The 17,574-nt window shown below is 43.6% G+C and overlaps 1 protein-coding gene across 1 annotated transcript in view; it reads left to right on the top strand.

Annotated features, from left to right (window-relative positions):
• LOC126428126 (uncharacterized protein TP_0369-like) overlaps window positions 1-17,574 on the top strand; it is a 235,149-nt gene that overhangs the window by 193,381 nt on the left and 24,194 nt on the right. Inside the window, exon 10 of the mRNA XM_050090030.1 lies at window positions 1,651-1,843. Within this exon, the coding sequence (XP_049945987.1) occupies window positions 1,651-1,843 (193 nt within the window). The remainder of the gene's footprint in view (window positions 1-1,650; window positions 1,844-17,574) is intronic.

Below are 17,574 nucleotides of genomic sequence, written 5' to 3'. Positions count from 1 at the left end.
AATACTGAGTAACTTTATTGTAGAGTTGTGGCAGGCACTTCCAAACACCATAGCTCATTTCTGCTATTGTCTTGTCTCCAAGTCGACTTACGCTACTGCGCTGATTCTGTAAAAGCGAGTGGGAAGTACACGTCACTTTTCCGTCATGTCTGACGCCAGCGGTTCGCGGCTTGTACAACCACTTGATAGCAGTCCTACACTATTTACAGCTCCTCAGAGGGCCTAGTGTGCTGTTTTCGGTGGATGACTAAGATAGGATGTTCCTAAATTATCTTTAAAACTTTAACGACGTATATTTCAAAAAATGGGATAATTAGAAAGGTGCAGTTTGCAGTTTCATGTTCACACACACCTTGAGTTTTTTGTTCTGTTTTTGCAGGTAAGGTATTGACGAAAAGAGTCGGCTCCCACCGTCCCGTACAGTGTGTGGAATGGTTGATAGAGACCAAGATCGAGATGTACAATGGGTACAACGAGTATTTATCCAGAGCCCAACAAAATCGATCCCTCGACAGCTGCAGCTACCATAGGGTCCACGTAAGAGACTGAAGCTCCATGCCTATGAGATACAGCTGCTGCATGCAATTCAACCTGATGACAGGCCAAAGCGCAAAGTATTTGCAATTGGGACCCCGAGTCGCATTGATAAGGACCTAGACTATCCGAAAAAGAAGGATCTTGACGGACGAATCTTTCTTTCATGTGTCCAGGAAAGTAAACAGAAGCAATGTGAGGATCCAGAGCTGTGAGAACCCCCCACTTTAGCATGGAAATTGTGCGGGTGAATCCAAAGGTAAACATGTGGTGCGGTCTGCTTTACGACCGTGCGGTGGGACCATTTTACTCTGCAGAGGCGTCTGTAGCCTCACCTGTTTACCTGGGCGTGCTGGGACAGTTTGCATTAGCCGGCCGTTGTGGCCAATCGGTTCTAGGCGCTTCAGTCCGGAACCGCGCTGCTGCTGCGGTCGCAGGTTCGAATCCTGCCTCGGGCATGGATGTGTGTGATGTCCTTAGGTTAGTTAGGTTTAAGTAGTTCTAAGTTCTAGGGGACTGACCTCAGATGTTAAGTCCCATAGTGCTCAGAGCCATTTGAACCATTTGAACAGTTTGCATTTTCCACGGTCGAAGCACTGCAATCTGGCACCACGCTGCAGCAGTTGATGCCCCAACTCGCTGGGGCTCTATCGTTAGGAGGCTTTGGACGCCACGTTTCCAGGTCGCTGGATTAGTAGAGGAGGACCCATTCCTGGCCTCCAAAGTCTCCCAGATGTAAACCCAATAGATTTTTTCTTCTTTGGAGCTTTGTGAAGGATTTACTCTGCCGTACCCCACTGCTGTGCCTGAAGAACTGTCAGCTCACGTGAGGGTAGCAATTGCACCCGTTATTAAGGACATGCTAGGCTGGACATGGGAGAACTGGAATATCCATTAGATATCCTGCACGCTACAGATGATGCACACAGTGAACTCTGTTAAACGGCTAGCAAAACTTTAGGCGTGTCTGAACATTATGCCTCAAACCACACCTTTCTACCGATCCCCATTTCTGAAAAGTTCATTTTGAAATAGGCTATATTTTGTCTGGTGAGATAAAGTAAATAATTCACTTCCTGGAGAAGGCGACTAAACGGCGTGTTGTTTGGTGCGCAGGCGCTGGTGGTGATAGTGGTGGTCTCCGTGTCAGCGGCGATGCTGGCGCGGGGGCGGCGCCGCTACGTGGCGGGGGCGGCAGGGGGCGGACCGGCGGCGGGGGCGGGAACCATGGAGCTGCGCTCCATCAGCCCCCACAGCGGCGCGTGCAGCATGGCGCCGGACCCCATGGCGGCAGCTCCCACCACCACAGGTACGTCCGCCAAAATTCTCTCTGCACAAAGGTACAACTGATTCAGCACAAAATCTCCTACAAGCAGACGGACGAAACTATTTGCTTGGCATTGATAGAATATATATTTTTTTTTACAAATAAACTTAATAACCTCATCCATCATCGACTACTTTGCGTTGACTGCAGCTCCTACAGAGAGTGTATTTTGGTGGCTTACGAAAATTTTTTACATCTATAAACTGAAAAAATACACTGAGGCGACAAACGTCATGGCGTACCTCCTAATACCGTGTCGGACCTCCAATGGCCCGCCACAGTACAGTAACTCAACTTGGCACGGGCTCAACAAGTTGTTCCGTTTCAGAATATTGAGCCATGCTGCATCTACATAACTGCGAAAGTATTGCCAGTGCACGATTTTGTGCACGAAGTGACCTCTGGATTATGGCCCATAAACGTTCGCTGGGATTCATATCTGGCGATCTGGTGGGCAAATAATTTGCTCGAACTCACCAGAATCTTCTTCAAACCAGTTGCGAACAACTGTGAAGCAGCAACATGACGCGATGTCATCCATAAGTATTCCACCTGCAAATGCCTTTCAAGTAGCCGAAAATAACTATTTCAAGTCAATGATCGGTTGACTTGCACCAGAAGCCACACCATTATGGAGCCACCACCAGAGTGCACAGTTGTTGACAACTTTGGTCCATTGCTTCGGGATTATCTGCACCCCACCTGAACCCTACCATCACCTCTTACCAACTGAAACCAGGATTCATCTGACCAGGCCACGGTTTTCCGGTCGTCTAGGATCCAACCGATATGGTCACGAGACCGGGAAAGGCGCTGAAGGGGACGTGCTTTTAGCAAAGGCACCCGCGTCGGTCGTCTGCTGCCATAGCCCACTAACGACAAATTTCTACTCACTGTTCTAACGCGTACATTCGTCGTACGTCTCACATTGATTTCTGCGGTTATTTCGCGCAATGTTGCTTGTCTGTTAGCACTGACACCGCTGCTGCTCTCGGTCGTTAAGAGAAAGGCGTCGGCCGCTGCGTTGTCCATCGGGAGAGGTAATGCCTGAAATATGGCATTCTCGGTACGCTCTTAACACTGTGGATGTCGGAATAATGAATTCCGTAGCGATTTCCGAAATGGAATGTCACATGCATCTAGTTCCAACTACCACCGTACGTTCAAAGCCTGCTAATTCCCGTTGTGTGGCCATAATCACGTCTGAAACCTTTTCACATGAATCACCTGAATGCAAATTATAGCTCCGTCAGCGCACTGCCCTTTTATACCTTGTGTACGCGACATTACCGCCATTTGTATACGTGCATATAGCTGTCCCGTGACATTTGTCACTTCAGAGTAAAGAAGGAATAAAAGTCAATGGATAATGTGTCTGTTATTAAAGACGATTGTAGAGCAGGTAAACATCAACACTAAATGGAGAAACTTAATGGACCAAGTTTGAAAATAGACCTTAAAATTAATTATAACAAGATAAAAATTTATGGTGAACACAACGAAAATAAAATTATAGGGCAGAGTGTTTATCTTGAAACAGTTTTCAACCTTTCGCGTCTACCATTTCCTTATTCCATTTCGAAATGACAGCACTCACTTTATCTGTGCTGCAGCCTTTTTCTGAAATTATAAAAATTATTCTATAAAAATGAGGTTTCTCGAAGTGTGAAAAACTATTCCACGGTACAACACTAGGAACAAATGATCAAGTCAAATATAAATTGTACTTCATAGTCTGTGTGCTACATTATTACACTGAGGTGACAAAACTCACGGGGTAGCGTTATGCGCACATACAAATGGCGACAGTTCGCGTACACAAAGTATAAAGGGGTAGTGCATAGCTGTCGCTAGTATTCAGGTGATTCATGTGAAAGGGTTTCCGTCATGATTATGACTGTACGACGGAAATAAACAGACTTTGAACACGGAAAGGTAGTTGGAGCTAGACACGTGGGTTATTCCGTTTCGGAAATCGTTAGGCAATTCATTATTCCGAGATCCACAGTGTCTAGAGTGTGCCGAGAATACCAATTTCAGGCATTATCTTTCACCACAGACAATGCAGAGGTCGACGAGCTTCACTTAACGACCGAGAGCAGCGACGTTCGCGTAGTCAGTGCTAACAGACAAGCAACATTGCGTGCAATAACCGCAGAAGCCAATGTGGGACGTACGATGAACGTATCCGCTAGGACAGTGCGGCGACGTTTGGTGTTAGTGGGCTGTGGCAGCAGACGACCAACGCGTGCCTTTACTAACAGCACAACACAGCATGTAGGCTCGTGACCAAATGGGTTGGACCCCAGACCAATGCAAAACCGTGGCCTGGTCAGATGAGTCCCGATTTCATGTGGTAAGAGCTTTGGTATAGTCGTGTGTGGCGTAGACACCACGAAACCGTGGACACAAGTTGTCAACATGGCACTGTGCAAGTTGGTGGTAGCTGCATAATGGTGTGGTCTTGTTTTAAGTGGAATAGACTGGGTCCTCCGGTCCAACTGAACCGGTCATTGATTGGAAATGGTTATGTTAGGTTACTTGCAGAACATTTTCCCAGAAAACGATGGAATTTTTATGTATGACATTGCGCTATGTCACCAGGTCACAGCTGTTGTTCATGAGTGGTTTGAAGAACATGCTGAATAGTTCGAGCGAATGATCTGGCACCCAGATCACTCTACATGAATCCCATCGAACATTTATGGGGCATAATGGAGATGTAAGTTCCTGCACGATATCCTACACCGGCAACACTTCTGTAGTTATGGACGGCCACAGAGGCAGCACGGCGCAGTATTTCTGTAGTGGACTTCCAACGACTTGCTAAGCCCATGCAGCTTCAGTTGCTGCACTACCCTAAACAAAAGGAGATCCTGTGCGATATGAGGAGGTGTGCAATGACGTTCCTCGTCTCAGTGTGCTCTACTGCAATACATTTAAGTAGAAGACACTGTCAGCTAACAGAATTGTCCATTTTAAAGGCGAGGAAAACTGATAATGCATTAAAGAAACTCAGTTTATTTGAAAATATCACGTGTTTCACGCTAGAAGAGCCTTCGACCGAAGTATGGCTTAACTGTTCACACGTTATGTTACTGGTTTTAAATATATACAGAACTTCACACGCCATAAAACGCTTTAATACGTCATACAAAACTTAAATGTGTAGAACTAAAGACATTTACAAGTGCTACACAAAACACAATCTTATGCCTCACAACGACAAAAACCGAAAAAAAAACCAGTAGAAATTGCCGAAATCTGCTTTTGACCATCTCTAGAGCGCGTTTCTTCATGCGATTCCAAAATCAGTCACTATATGAGAAGTACCCACGGAAAAACATGGTGTATTACTAGGTACACTACCATAGAGGTACAACACTCTCCGCTAAAACTTAACAAAGGAACCATGGTATGAGGTTATTTGAATATAGCCTAGTTCAACACTGAATGGACAGAAAAAGTAAGAAAAAGAAGAAGAAGAATGCCCTGGAGTTATTTCCGTAAAGCAAATACAATTTTCTACATCTACATCTACATGACTACTCTGCAATTCACATTTAAGTGCTTGGCAAAGGGTTCATCGCACCACAATCATACTATCTCTCTACCATTCCACTCCCGAACAACGCGCAGGAAAAACAAACACCTAAACCTATCTGTTCGAGCTCTATTTCCTCTTATTTTATTTTGACGATCATTCCTACCTATGTAGGTTGGGCTCAACAAAATATATTCGCATTCGGAAGAGAAAGTTGGCGACTGAAATTTCGTAAATATATCTCGCCGCGACGAAAAAGTCTTTGCTTTAATGACTTCCATCCCAACTCGCGTATCATATCTGCCACACTCTCTCCCCTATTACGTGATAATACAAAACGAGCTGCCCTTTTTTGCACCTTTCGATGTCCTCCATCAATCCCAGCTGGTAAGGATCCTACACCGCGCTGCAATATTCTAACAGAGGACGAACGAGTGTAGTGTAAGCTGTCTCTTTAGTGGACTTATTGCATCTTCTAAGTGTCCTGCCAATGAAACGCAACCTTTGGCTCGCCTTCCCCACAATATTATCTATGTGGTCTTTCCAACTGAAGTTGCTCGTAATTTTAACAGCCAGGTAATTGACAGCCTTGAGAATTGTACTATTTATCAAGTAATCGAATTCCAACGGATTTCTTTTGGAACTCATGTGGATCACCTCACACTTTTCGTTATTTAGCGTCAACTGCCACCTGCCACACACATACAGCAATATTTTCTAAATCGCTTTGCAACTGATACTGGTCTTCGGATGACCTTACTAGACGGTAAATTACAGCATCATCTGCGAACAACCTAAGAGAACTGCTCAGATTGTCACCCAGGTCATTCATATAGATCAGGAACAGCAGAGGTCCCAGGACGCTTCCCTGGGGAACACCTGATATCACTTCAGTTTTACTCGATGATTTGCCGTCTATTACTACGAACTGCGACCTTCCTGACAGGAAATCACGAATCCAGTCGCACAAGTGAGACGATACCCCATAGGCCCGCAGCTTGATTAGAAGTCGCTTGTGAGGAACAGTGTCAAAAGCTTTCCGGAAATCCAGAAATACGGAATCAACCTGAGATCCCCTGTCGATAGCTGCCATTACTTCGTGCGAATAAAGAGCTACCTGCGTCGCACAAGAACGATGTTTTCTGAAACCATGCTGATTACGTATCAATAGATCGTTCCCCTCGAGGTGATTCATAATGTTTGAATACAGTATATGCTCCAAAACCCTACTGCAAACCGACGTCAATGATATAGGTCTGTAGTTCGATGGATTACTCCTACTACCCTTCTTAAACACTGGTGCGACCTGCGCAATTTTCCAATCTGTAGATACAGATCTATCGGTGAGCGAGCGGTTGTATATGATTGCTAAGTAGGGAGCTATTGTATCAGCGTAATATGAAAGAAACCTAATCGGTATACAATCTGGACCTGAAGACTTGCCCGTATCAAGCGATTTGAGTTGCTTCGCAACCCCTAAGGTATCTACTTCTAAGAAACTCATGCTAGCAGCTGTTCGTGTTTCAAATTCTGGAACATTCCATTCGTCTTCCCTGGTGAAGGAATTTCGGAAAACTGCGTTCAATAACTCCGCTTTAGCGGCACAGTCGTACCATCGGCACTGCGCAGCGAAGGTATTGACTGCGTCTTGCCGCTTGTGTATTTTACATACGACCAGAATTTCGTTGTGGAACCTATTAAAGGCATCTTCATTGAAGTCCGTGCCAAATTTCGCGCGTCTGTAAATTTTAGCCAATCTTCGGGATTTCGCGTTCTTCTGAACTTCGCATGCTTTTTCCGTTGCCTCTACAACAGCGTTCGGACCTGATTTGTGTACCATGGGGGATCAGTTCCATCTCTTACCAATTTATGAGGTATGAATCTCTCAATTGCTGTTGCTACTATATCTTTGAATTTGAGCCACATCTCGTCTACATTTGCATAGTCAGTTCGGAAGGAATGGAGATTGTCTCTTAGGAAGGCTTCTAGTGACACTTTATCCGCTTTTTTAAATAAAATTATTTTGCGTTTGTTTTTGGTGGATTTGGAAGAAACGGTATTGAGCCTAGCTACAACGACCCTGTGATTACTAATCCCTGCATCAGTCATGATGCTCTCTATTAGCTCTGGATTGTTTGTGGCTAAGAGGTCAAGTGTCTTTTCGCAACCATTTACAATTCGCGTGGGTTCGTGGACTAACTGCTCGAAATAATTTTTGGAGAAAGCATTTAGGACAATCTCGGAAGATTTTTTCTGCCTACCACCGGTTTTGAACAAGTATTTTTGCCAACATATCGAGGGAAGGTTGAAGTCCCCACCAACTATAACAATATGAGTGGGGTATTTATTTGTTACGAGACTCAAATTTTCTCTGAACTGTTCAGCAACTATATCATCGGAGTCTGGGGGTCGGTAGAAGGAGCCAATTATTAACTTAGTTCGGCTGTTAAGTATAACCTCCACCCATACCAATTCACACGGAGTATCTACTTCGGCTTCACTACAAGATAAACCACTACTGACAGACACAAACACTCCACCACCAATTCTGCCTAATCTATCTTTCCTGAACACCGTCTGCGACTTCGTAAAAATTTCTGCAGAACTTATTTCAGGCTTTAGCCAGCTTTCTGTACCTATAACGATTTCAGATTCTGTGCCTTCTATTAGCGCTTGTAGCTCAGGGGCTTTCCCAGCACAACTACAACAATTTACAATTCCGACTGTTCCTTTATCCAAGCACGTCCTGTATTTGCCATGCACCCTTCGAGATTGCAGCCCACCCCGTACTTTCCCGAGGCCTTCTAACCTAAAAAACCTCCCAGTCCGCACCACACAGCCTCCGCTACCCGTGTAGCCGCCAGCTGAGTGTAGTGAACTCCTGGCCTATTCAGCGGAAACCGAAACCCCACCACCCTATGGCGCAAGTCAAGGAATCAGCCAACACGGTCGAAAACCCGTCTGAGCCTCTGATTCAGACCCTCCACCCGGCTCTGCACCAAAGGTCCGCAGTCGGTTCTGTCAACGATGCTGCAGATGGTAAGCTCTGCCTTCATCTCGTAAGCAAGACCGGCAGCCTTCACCAAATCAGATAGCCGCTGGAATCCAGAGAGAATTTCCTCAGATCCAAAGCGACACACGTCATTAGTGCCGACATGTGCCACCAGCTGCAGCTGGCTGCACCCTGTGCTCTTCATGGCATCCGGAAGGACCCTTTCCACATCAGGAATGACTCCACCCGGAATGCACACGGAGTGCACACTGGATTTCTTCCCCTCCTTAGCCGCCATATCCCTAAGGGGCCCCATTACGCGCCTAACATTGGAGCTCCCAACTACCAATAAGCCCACCCTCTGCGATTGCCCGGACCTTGAAGGCTGAGAATCATCCTCTGAAACAGGGCAGACAGCTGCATCTGGCTCAGCCAGAGACAGTGCCTGAAACCTGTTTGTCAGACGCACCGGGCTTTCTGATCAGCCTCCGGGGACGTCTTTCGCTGCCTGCCACGCCTTGAAACGACCTCCCAATCAACCACAGGCGAGGGCTCAGCCCCACTGCGGGCAGCAACCGGGGCAACCACAGCGGCAGACCGATCTGGGGACAGATGGGACGAGGTTGATATCCCCGTGATACCCAAGTCCGGCTCCCCACAGTCGTGCCCATTGGCAACAGCCTCAAGCTGCGCGACCGAAGTCAGCGCCGCTTGCAGCTGTGAGCGAAGGGATGCCAACTCAGTTCTCATCCGAACACAGCAATCGCAGTCCCTGTACATTCTAATCGATGTTGAACAAGAGTTACTGAAAGACGAGTCCGTGCCTAGATTACGCAAGGGAAACACGCAAAGAATGTATTAACTAACCGGTACAAATGCCTAACGACTGCGCTACAATCTGCCTGAATTTACGATTACAGTAACTAAAACTCGAAATTACACCTCCTATACGAAACTCACACGCAATTTAAGTAAGAATCTACGAAGTAAACACTGAAGCGCGATGCTACAACTCTCAAATACCACAATACGCCCGAAATTTATGAATTAAACAATGCAAGTACCGAAAAACACGCAAATAAATTAAGAATTAAACTATCTAACAAATAAGTAAGCTAGCGGTATACGACTTGCTGCTGCAGCTGCTTATCCAACGGCGGCCGGTCGAAGTGGCCGTGCGTTTCTAGGCGCTGCAGTCTGGAACCGTGAGACCGCTACGGTCGCAGGTTCGAATCCTGCCTCGGGCATGGATGTTTGTGACGTGTTTAGGTTAGTTAGGTTTAACTAGTTCTAAGTTCTAGGGGGCTAATGACCTGAGAAGTTGAGTCCCATAGTGCTCAGAGCCATTTACCCAACGGCGGCAGGGAGCACACTGGCTGTGACCAACCGACACTGGCCGTTCAAAACAAAAACAGAAGACAGACGACTACGCGAATTTACACTATTCAGGTACTAAAGCGCGATGCTACAACTCTCAAATACTGTTATACGCCCGAAATTTATGAATTAAAGAATGCAAGTACCCAAAAACACGCAAAGAAATTAAGAATTAAACTATGTAACAGATAAGTAAGCTAGGGGTATACGACTTGCTGCTGCAGCTGCTTATCCAATGGCGGCAGGGAGCACACTAAACTAAGCTTCAGTCTGCCTGAATAATCAAGAACACAATCAGTGTGCGCAACCTATTTTGATTGATCGCAGTGAGATGTGGGTTTTAATACGAAGTACATTCAAAACTCTGACGCGGAAACATTCCCAATGTCAATAAACGGTCTTGATAAAATTTGGTGGATGTGTAGATGTGTAGAGGATTAAAAATAATGGAGTACGTATTTTCTCGTGACCAATTTCACTTTTAGGGGCAAAACACACCCCGAAAGGTAATTTGGTATATTTGGGGATAGCTTCAAAACTGTGATACATATAAAAAATGTCTCTCATATAAAAGCTGATACGTGATTAACATTCTTGAAAACTGTATAATCGAATTTTGTAATAATTTTAAATTTTGTAAAAAGCTCCACCACCATTACTTAATTCTGAAAAATGAAAGCTTTTGTTGGAACATAAAGAAGATTTCAAACTACATACATCCATGTATAATAAAGTTGGTTTATGAAACACCTTTTTTTGAAAATAAGCTGTACACAGCTGTCAAAGTATATTCAGCATACATAATTAAAATATCTAAACATTCATTAGTAATCTACTTATTTACTGTACTTACATTTGTTTTATTTTAAATTGTAGTTTTTCGTTTTACATTCTTTTTTTTTTGTTTTTCGTATACTTGCATTATGTTAATTGAAACTAATAAGTAATTCGTTATTATGATACAGAATCATTCATCTACATCTACGTGATTACTCTGCGATTCACATTAAAGTGCCTGGCAGAGGGTTCAGTGAACCACCTTCCACTCTCGAACGATGCGCAGGAAAAAACGAGCGCTTAAATTTTTCTGTGCGAGCCCTGATTCCTCTTATTTTATCGTGATGGTAATTTCTCCCTATGTAGGTTGGTGCCAACAGAATGTTTTCTCAATTGGAGGAGAAAATTGGCAACTGAAATTTCATGAGAAGATCCCGTCGCAACGAAAAACGCCTTTGTTTTAATGATTGCCACTCCAGTTCACGTATCAAGTCTGTAGCACTATCTCCCCTATTTCGTGATAATACAAAACCAGCTGCCCTTCTTTGTACTTTTTCGATGTCATCCGTCAGTCCCACCTGATGCGGATCCCACACCGCACAGCAATACTCCAGAATGGGGCGGACAAGCGTGGTGTAAGCAGTCTCTTTAGTAGAGCTGCTGCTCCTTCTAAGTGTTTTGCCAATGAATGGCAGTCTTTGGTTGGCTCTACCCACGACATTATCTACGTGATCGTTCGAATTTAGTTTATTCGTAATTGTAATTCCTAAGTATTTAGTTGAATTTACAGCCTTCAGATTTGTGTGACTTATCGCGTAATCGAAATTTAGCGGATTTCTTTTAGTACTCATGTGAAAAACTTCACACTTTTCTTTGTTCAGGGTCAATTGCCACTTTTCGCACCATGCAGATATCTTATCTAAATCATTTTGAAATTCGTTTTGGTCATTTGTTGATTTTACAAGACGTTAAATGACAGTATCACCTGCAAACGATCTAAGAGGGCTACTCAGATTGTCTCCTATGTCGTTAATATAGATCAGGAACAATAGAGGGTCTGTAACACTTCCTTGGGGAACGCCGATGTTACTTCTCTATTACTCGATGTCTTTTCGTCTATTACTACGAACTATGACGTTTCTGAGAGGAAACCACGAATCCAGTCGCACAACTGAGGCGATATTCCGTAGGCACGCAGTTTGATTAGAAGACGCTCGTGAGGAACGGTGTCGAAAGCCTTCTGGAAATCTAAAAATATGGAATCAATTTGACATCCCCTGTCGATAGCACTCACTCATTACTTCATGAGTATAAAGAGCTATATGTGTTTCACAAGAACGATATTTTCGGAAACCGTGCTAACTATGCGTCAATAAATCGTTTTCTTCGAGGTACTTCATAATGTTCGAATACAGTATATGTTCCAAATCCCTACTGCAAATCGACGTTAGTGGTATGGGCCTGTAATTCAGCGGATTACTCCTACTTCCCTTTTTGGGTATTGGTGTGACTTGAGCAAATCTCCAGTCTTTAGGTATGGAACTTTCTGTGAGCGAGCGGTTGTATATAATTGCTAAATATGGAGCTATTGCATCTGCATACTCTGAACGGAACCTGGCCGGTATTCCATCTGGACCGAAAGCCTTGCCTTTATTAAGTAATTTAAGCTGCTTTGCTACACCGAGGATATCTACTTCAATGTTTCTCATCTTCGAAGTTGTTCTTGATTGGAATTGTGGAATATTTAATTCGTCCTCTTTGGGGAAGGAGTTTCGGAAAACCGTGTTTTATAACTCTGCTTTGGTGGCATTGTCATCAGTTACTTCACCGTTGGTATCGCGTAGTGAAGGTATTAATTGCGTCTTGCCACTGGTGTACTTTATGTATGACCAGAATCTCTTTGGGTTTTCTGCCAAATTTCGACACACAGTTTCGTTGTGGAAATTATTTCGTTGCTTCTGCGACAGGGATCTGACACTTTTGCGTACCGTTGGGGATCAGTATTAATTTATGTGGTATATATCCGTCAACTGTTGTCGATACTATCTCTCTGAAATCATTCCACATATTTTCTACGGTTACATGATTAGAGTGAAGACTGTCTCTTAAAAAGAAGTTAAGAGCATTTTTATCAGCTTTTCAAAATAGATATACTTTGCGTTTCTTTTTTATGGTTGTAGGTGTTACGGTATTCAGCCTAGCAGCAACTGCCTTGTGGTCGCTAATCCCTGTATTCGTCACGATACTCACTATTTGTTCAGGATTATTTGTTGCTAAGAGGTCAAGTATGCTTTCGCAGTCATTTACGCTTCGAGTGGGCTTGTGAACTAATTGTCCAAAATAATTTTCTGAGAAAGCATCAGAACAATTTCGTATCAAGTTTTATGCCTCCCACCGGCTTTAAATGTATAATTTTTTTGAGTGGGGTACCTGTTTGAAATGAGACGCGGGTTTTCTTTCAACTGTTGAGCAACTATATCTTCTGAGTCGGGGGTCGGTAAAACGATCCAATTAATAGTTTAGTCCGATTGTCAAGTATAAGCTCTACCGGCTGTTCCCGGCGGAGGTTCGAGTCCTCCCTGGGGCATAGGTGTGTGTGTTTGTCCTTAGGATAATTTAGTTTAAGTAGTGTGTAAGCTTAGGGACTGATGACCTTAGCAGTTAAGTCCCATAAGATCTCACACACATTTGAACAACATAACCTCTACCCATACTATTTCACAGGAACTATCTACTTCAATTTCGCTACAAGGCAAACTACTTCTGACAGCAATAAATACTCCACCACCAACTGTATTTAATCTATCCTTTCTGTTAGATTGTTTAAAAAAATTTCGGCTGAATTTATTTCCGGCTTTAGCCAGCTTTCTGTACCCATAGCTATTTGAGCTTCGGTGCTTTCTATTAGGGCTCAGAGCTCTGGTTCTTTCCCAACCCAGCTTCGACAATTTATAACTACAATACCGATCGTTTCTACGACTACCTTACTGTGTCACACGTGCCCCGTTTTAGACGAGCGCCCTTTCTGTGGTTTGCTGATACCCATTACAATAACGGTAATATGTAAATAAATGCTTCAAACATAACGTTTTCTTACAGCAAGCACAAAAATGAACGAAATTTCTTCACATAATATACACGACACTGAACACGATATAAAACAAAATTCAGCAGGATTTCAAATTGGCATGGGTGACCCTCTAAATATCTTGATTCGTATCAGGCATATTTCAGTACATTGATAAGTCTTGGTGAACAGAACTGATTATATTCTGGTGGCTGCAGTTTGATTATATTGTTTCTCAAACGAAGACTGGCATCATAATCATTCAGCAGAACTGGATCTGAAAATCTTCTCACTAAGTTCTTCCAACATCAAAAGCCATATACATCTCCCCACTGTAACTATGCCCTTTGGGATCACCAGATGAACAAGTTCCGTGCCCTGCGAACGTTCCCAATCGGGGAGAGACCCGGCCACCTTTGCTAGCCACGGTAGGGTTTGGTTTGGACAAGGACAACCAGTTGAAACTCTCGCCATATCCAAGCAGGCATTATCTTGCTGGAACGTAATCCCAAAAGCGCTTGTCGTGAAGGGCAACAAAACGGGTCGTAGAATATCGTCGACGTACCGCTGTGCTGTGAGGGTGACAACCAAAGTGGTCCTGCTATGAAAGAGATGCCACCCCAGAGCATCACTCCTGGCTGTCGGCCACGTGGCAGGGACGGGTTGGTGTCCCACTGCTGTCTGGGGCGTCACCAGACACGTCTTCGATGGTCATCAGGCCTCAGTTCCAAGAGATCATCACTGAACACAATTCTGCTAGAACCAGTGAGATTGCAGGCCGAGGACATCTCTGGAGACGCGCCGGACGACCATGAGATAACAACCTGACTGTCGCCTGCCATGCGGCCTGAGAACCGGGAGTCCAGGAGTAATGGTCTGGGGTACCAGCAGGACGCATTTAGCCCCGTTTTGTTGCCGCCCATGACAAGCCATCCTGGGCTTACATTTCAGCAAGATAATGCCCGCTCACACACGGCAAGAGTTTCTACTGGTTGTCTTCGTGCTTCCCAAACCTTAACTCGGCTAGCAAGGTCGCCGGATCTCTCCCCAGTCGAGAACGTTTGGAGAATTATGGGCAGTGCGCCCCCACGAGCTCGGAGTTTTGACAATATATCGCGCCAACCGGACAGAATTTGGCGCAATATCCCTCAAGAAGACATCCAACAACTCTGTCAGGCATTGCCAAACCGGATAACAGCTTGGACAAGGACCAGAGGTGGACCAACGTGTTATTGACTTGCTCAGTTTGTGAAGCTCTTTCTCTTCAATAAATCATCAAATTTTTCTGAAATTGAAATCATTTGTTTTTCTGTACATGTACATCACGTCTAGCGATTTCCGTCCCATTGAGATAATTTCTCCGTGGTGCGGTTTTTTTTGTTTTTTTTTTGTTTTTGTTTTTTTGTCTTAACAGTGTATAGTGGAGATAAGCGGGAAATAGTTGGCACAATCAGCACGGAATACTTTACTGGATTTCAAAAGATACAAAATACCAACTAATTGACGTAGAATGAATCAGAAATATTTAAGAAAATTATACTTACACTCTTGTATCTGCATGTATTGCAGTTTCACACGTGATTTTGTTGTCCCATAGAATGCCATCACCGCTAACTTACTGTTTGATATTTGCAAGCTGTATGAAGTATAGATTATTGCTAATTAATATTCTGCTGTAAGTAGATAATTTTCACTGTTTCTGGCAGACAAACGCAGTCAGTCGCAATAAATAAAAAGGTTCTGTGCCAGTACCATCAACTATGCAGAAATATCCAAAGTAGATCATGAATAATATTAGTGAACTGATGGAATCGTGCTTTGCATATTTGTTAACTTGTTGTGTAATTGAGAGCTCATAAGAGTATTTATTTTCTGAAAAATGCCACACCGTGCAAGATACGACCATTTTTTTATTTGCCAACACAAGATTCGGCACCGTCTATTCTATCTAGTCCCTGAAAAAATATTTCGCTTTTTTCGCTTCTGTAAAAAGCTGCTTTCTAACTAACAGCATCGCTAAACTAGAGCATATTCAGAGGCATGAAGGAATCGTCAGTTTGGTTGTGGTGGAGGAGGAAGGGAGGTAAAAATTGTAGAGGGAGACCGAGAGATGAATATAGTAGGCAGGTTCAAACACATGTAAGATGCTGTAGTTATTCTGAGATGAAGAGGTTTGTACAGGGCAGAGAAGCATGGAGAGCTGCACCAAACCAGTCTTCGGACTGAAGACCACAACAACAACTAATTAATAACTGAGTCGGTGAGTTGAAAAAGGCGTCATGTCCGAGAAGTAAATTTTCCAAGAGAAACAAAAAAACAGTTTTAGTACACAGCAGGTTTAAGCACGGTGTCATGGAGTTGCTATGTGGCAATTGGTCTCAGAGTGAAATACCATACAGTATTACAACGCACTTTCGCCATCAAGTGCGGTCAGTAATTCAGTCTGAGAGTACTGGAGATGGCCCATTTCGAACCTGATAATACGGATGAGACAGCTAGCGTTCTGTTTGCAGCAGAACGGTTGTGTTTATGTTATTCTTAGTCGTTATAGTAATAAGAGAGTGTGTCATGAGCATGTTAAGTTTATTCATAAAGTACCCAAAATACAGTCAAATTATAGAAAAGCAGGCAATGGTGTCCATCCCTCGCTGGCCACTGACAGGTACTGTTATAAATGATTTCCGCTCGTTGGGTATGTGTTGCAGAATTTTCTTTACATCTGTTCTTTTTTATTGGAACAGGTCTACAATAGGTTTGTTTATCTGGACAGGACCCATTCTCTAACTCAACAAACGAGCATTTCTTTTGATGAGATGCGACTCCTTGTTACACCAAACGATGCATACAAACATAAAGATCAGTTATCGCCGGTAAACGGAACATGGGAAAAAGTGGACATGCCCTATTTTCCAAGGCACCGATTCAACTGTAATTTGGGTCAGTGGTAATGTGCCATATGATGGATCCAAAGGTTTCTCGTTCGCCGAACTGCACAATAACTGGGTGTCCACGTTCAAATGTAGTCCCCCCCCCCCCCCCCCCCTCTCTCAATAACTGAATACTGTGGTGTTGAAACCAACCTTCGGAAGACCACAGATTTATCTTCTTCAGTTCTTTTACACACATTTTAGCTGCAGTGCCCGACGTTGACCCGTCACACAAAGTGACTGGCCCTGTACTCATGGCGAATGCAAGCCACAGGGGAAACTGCAATCGCTTTAAATCGAAGGACATATTTGAATCACTGGGTGTCAACGGGATGCTTCCTGTCGTGACTTTTACAAATATACACCAATTTCGAGCCATAAGTTTAGTATTAACAATTACATCATAGAGTATGCTTTGATTCCTTTTTAAATTACAAAGTAAAGTAATATATGTGGAATGCATAATGGACCCAAAATCTTACTGTAAATATATACTTGTATCATTTCAGTAAACTTAATTTTCTACAAGAAATACATATTTACAGTCAGCTGGGGCGAGGGAGTGCGGGGGGGGGGGGGGGGGCCGTTATTACTCAAAAAGATATACTGATTTAGGAGTTTCTACAAGGCAAGCAGAGAGACTTTCCTTTCACGAAAACATAATGAAAGCGTATTTACAGTTACCAAATGTATAATTACACCAAACTCGAATAAAACTGTGAAAGAAAATATCGCAAAGCTTGGTAGTACACAATGTTAGATTACGAAATCTTAAGCAGTCAGTGATCTTCCTCTTGTCTGGAAGGTAAAGTGTGCAAAATTTCATAAAGATTCGAATAAAACTCTAGATTTGTACAGACAAAGAATTAAACGCGCAATCTTCTTTATATAGGCATGTATAGATAGATAGCATGTGACAATATTTTGCCAGAATGGGCTAAATTACATCCGTTGTCAGTGTTTCTAATTTTATTTTACTTTTTGCATACTGATGACCACTCTTTTGTAGAAAACTACACTTAACAAATA

Source organism: Schistocerca serialis, chromosome 12 (genome assembly GCF_023864345.2).
Source record: "Schistocerca serialis cubense isolate TAMUIC-IGC-003099 chromosome 12, iqSchSeri2.2, whole genome shotgun sequence".
NCBI lineage: Eukaryota > Metazoa > Arthropoda > Insecta > Orthoptera > Acrididae > Schistocerca > Schistocerca serialis.
This window is presented reverse-complemented; position numbering and strand designations above follow the sequence as displayed.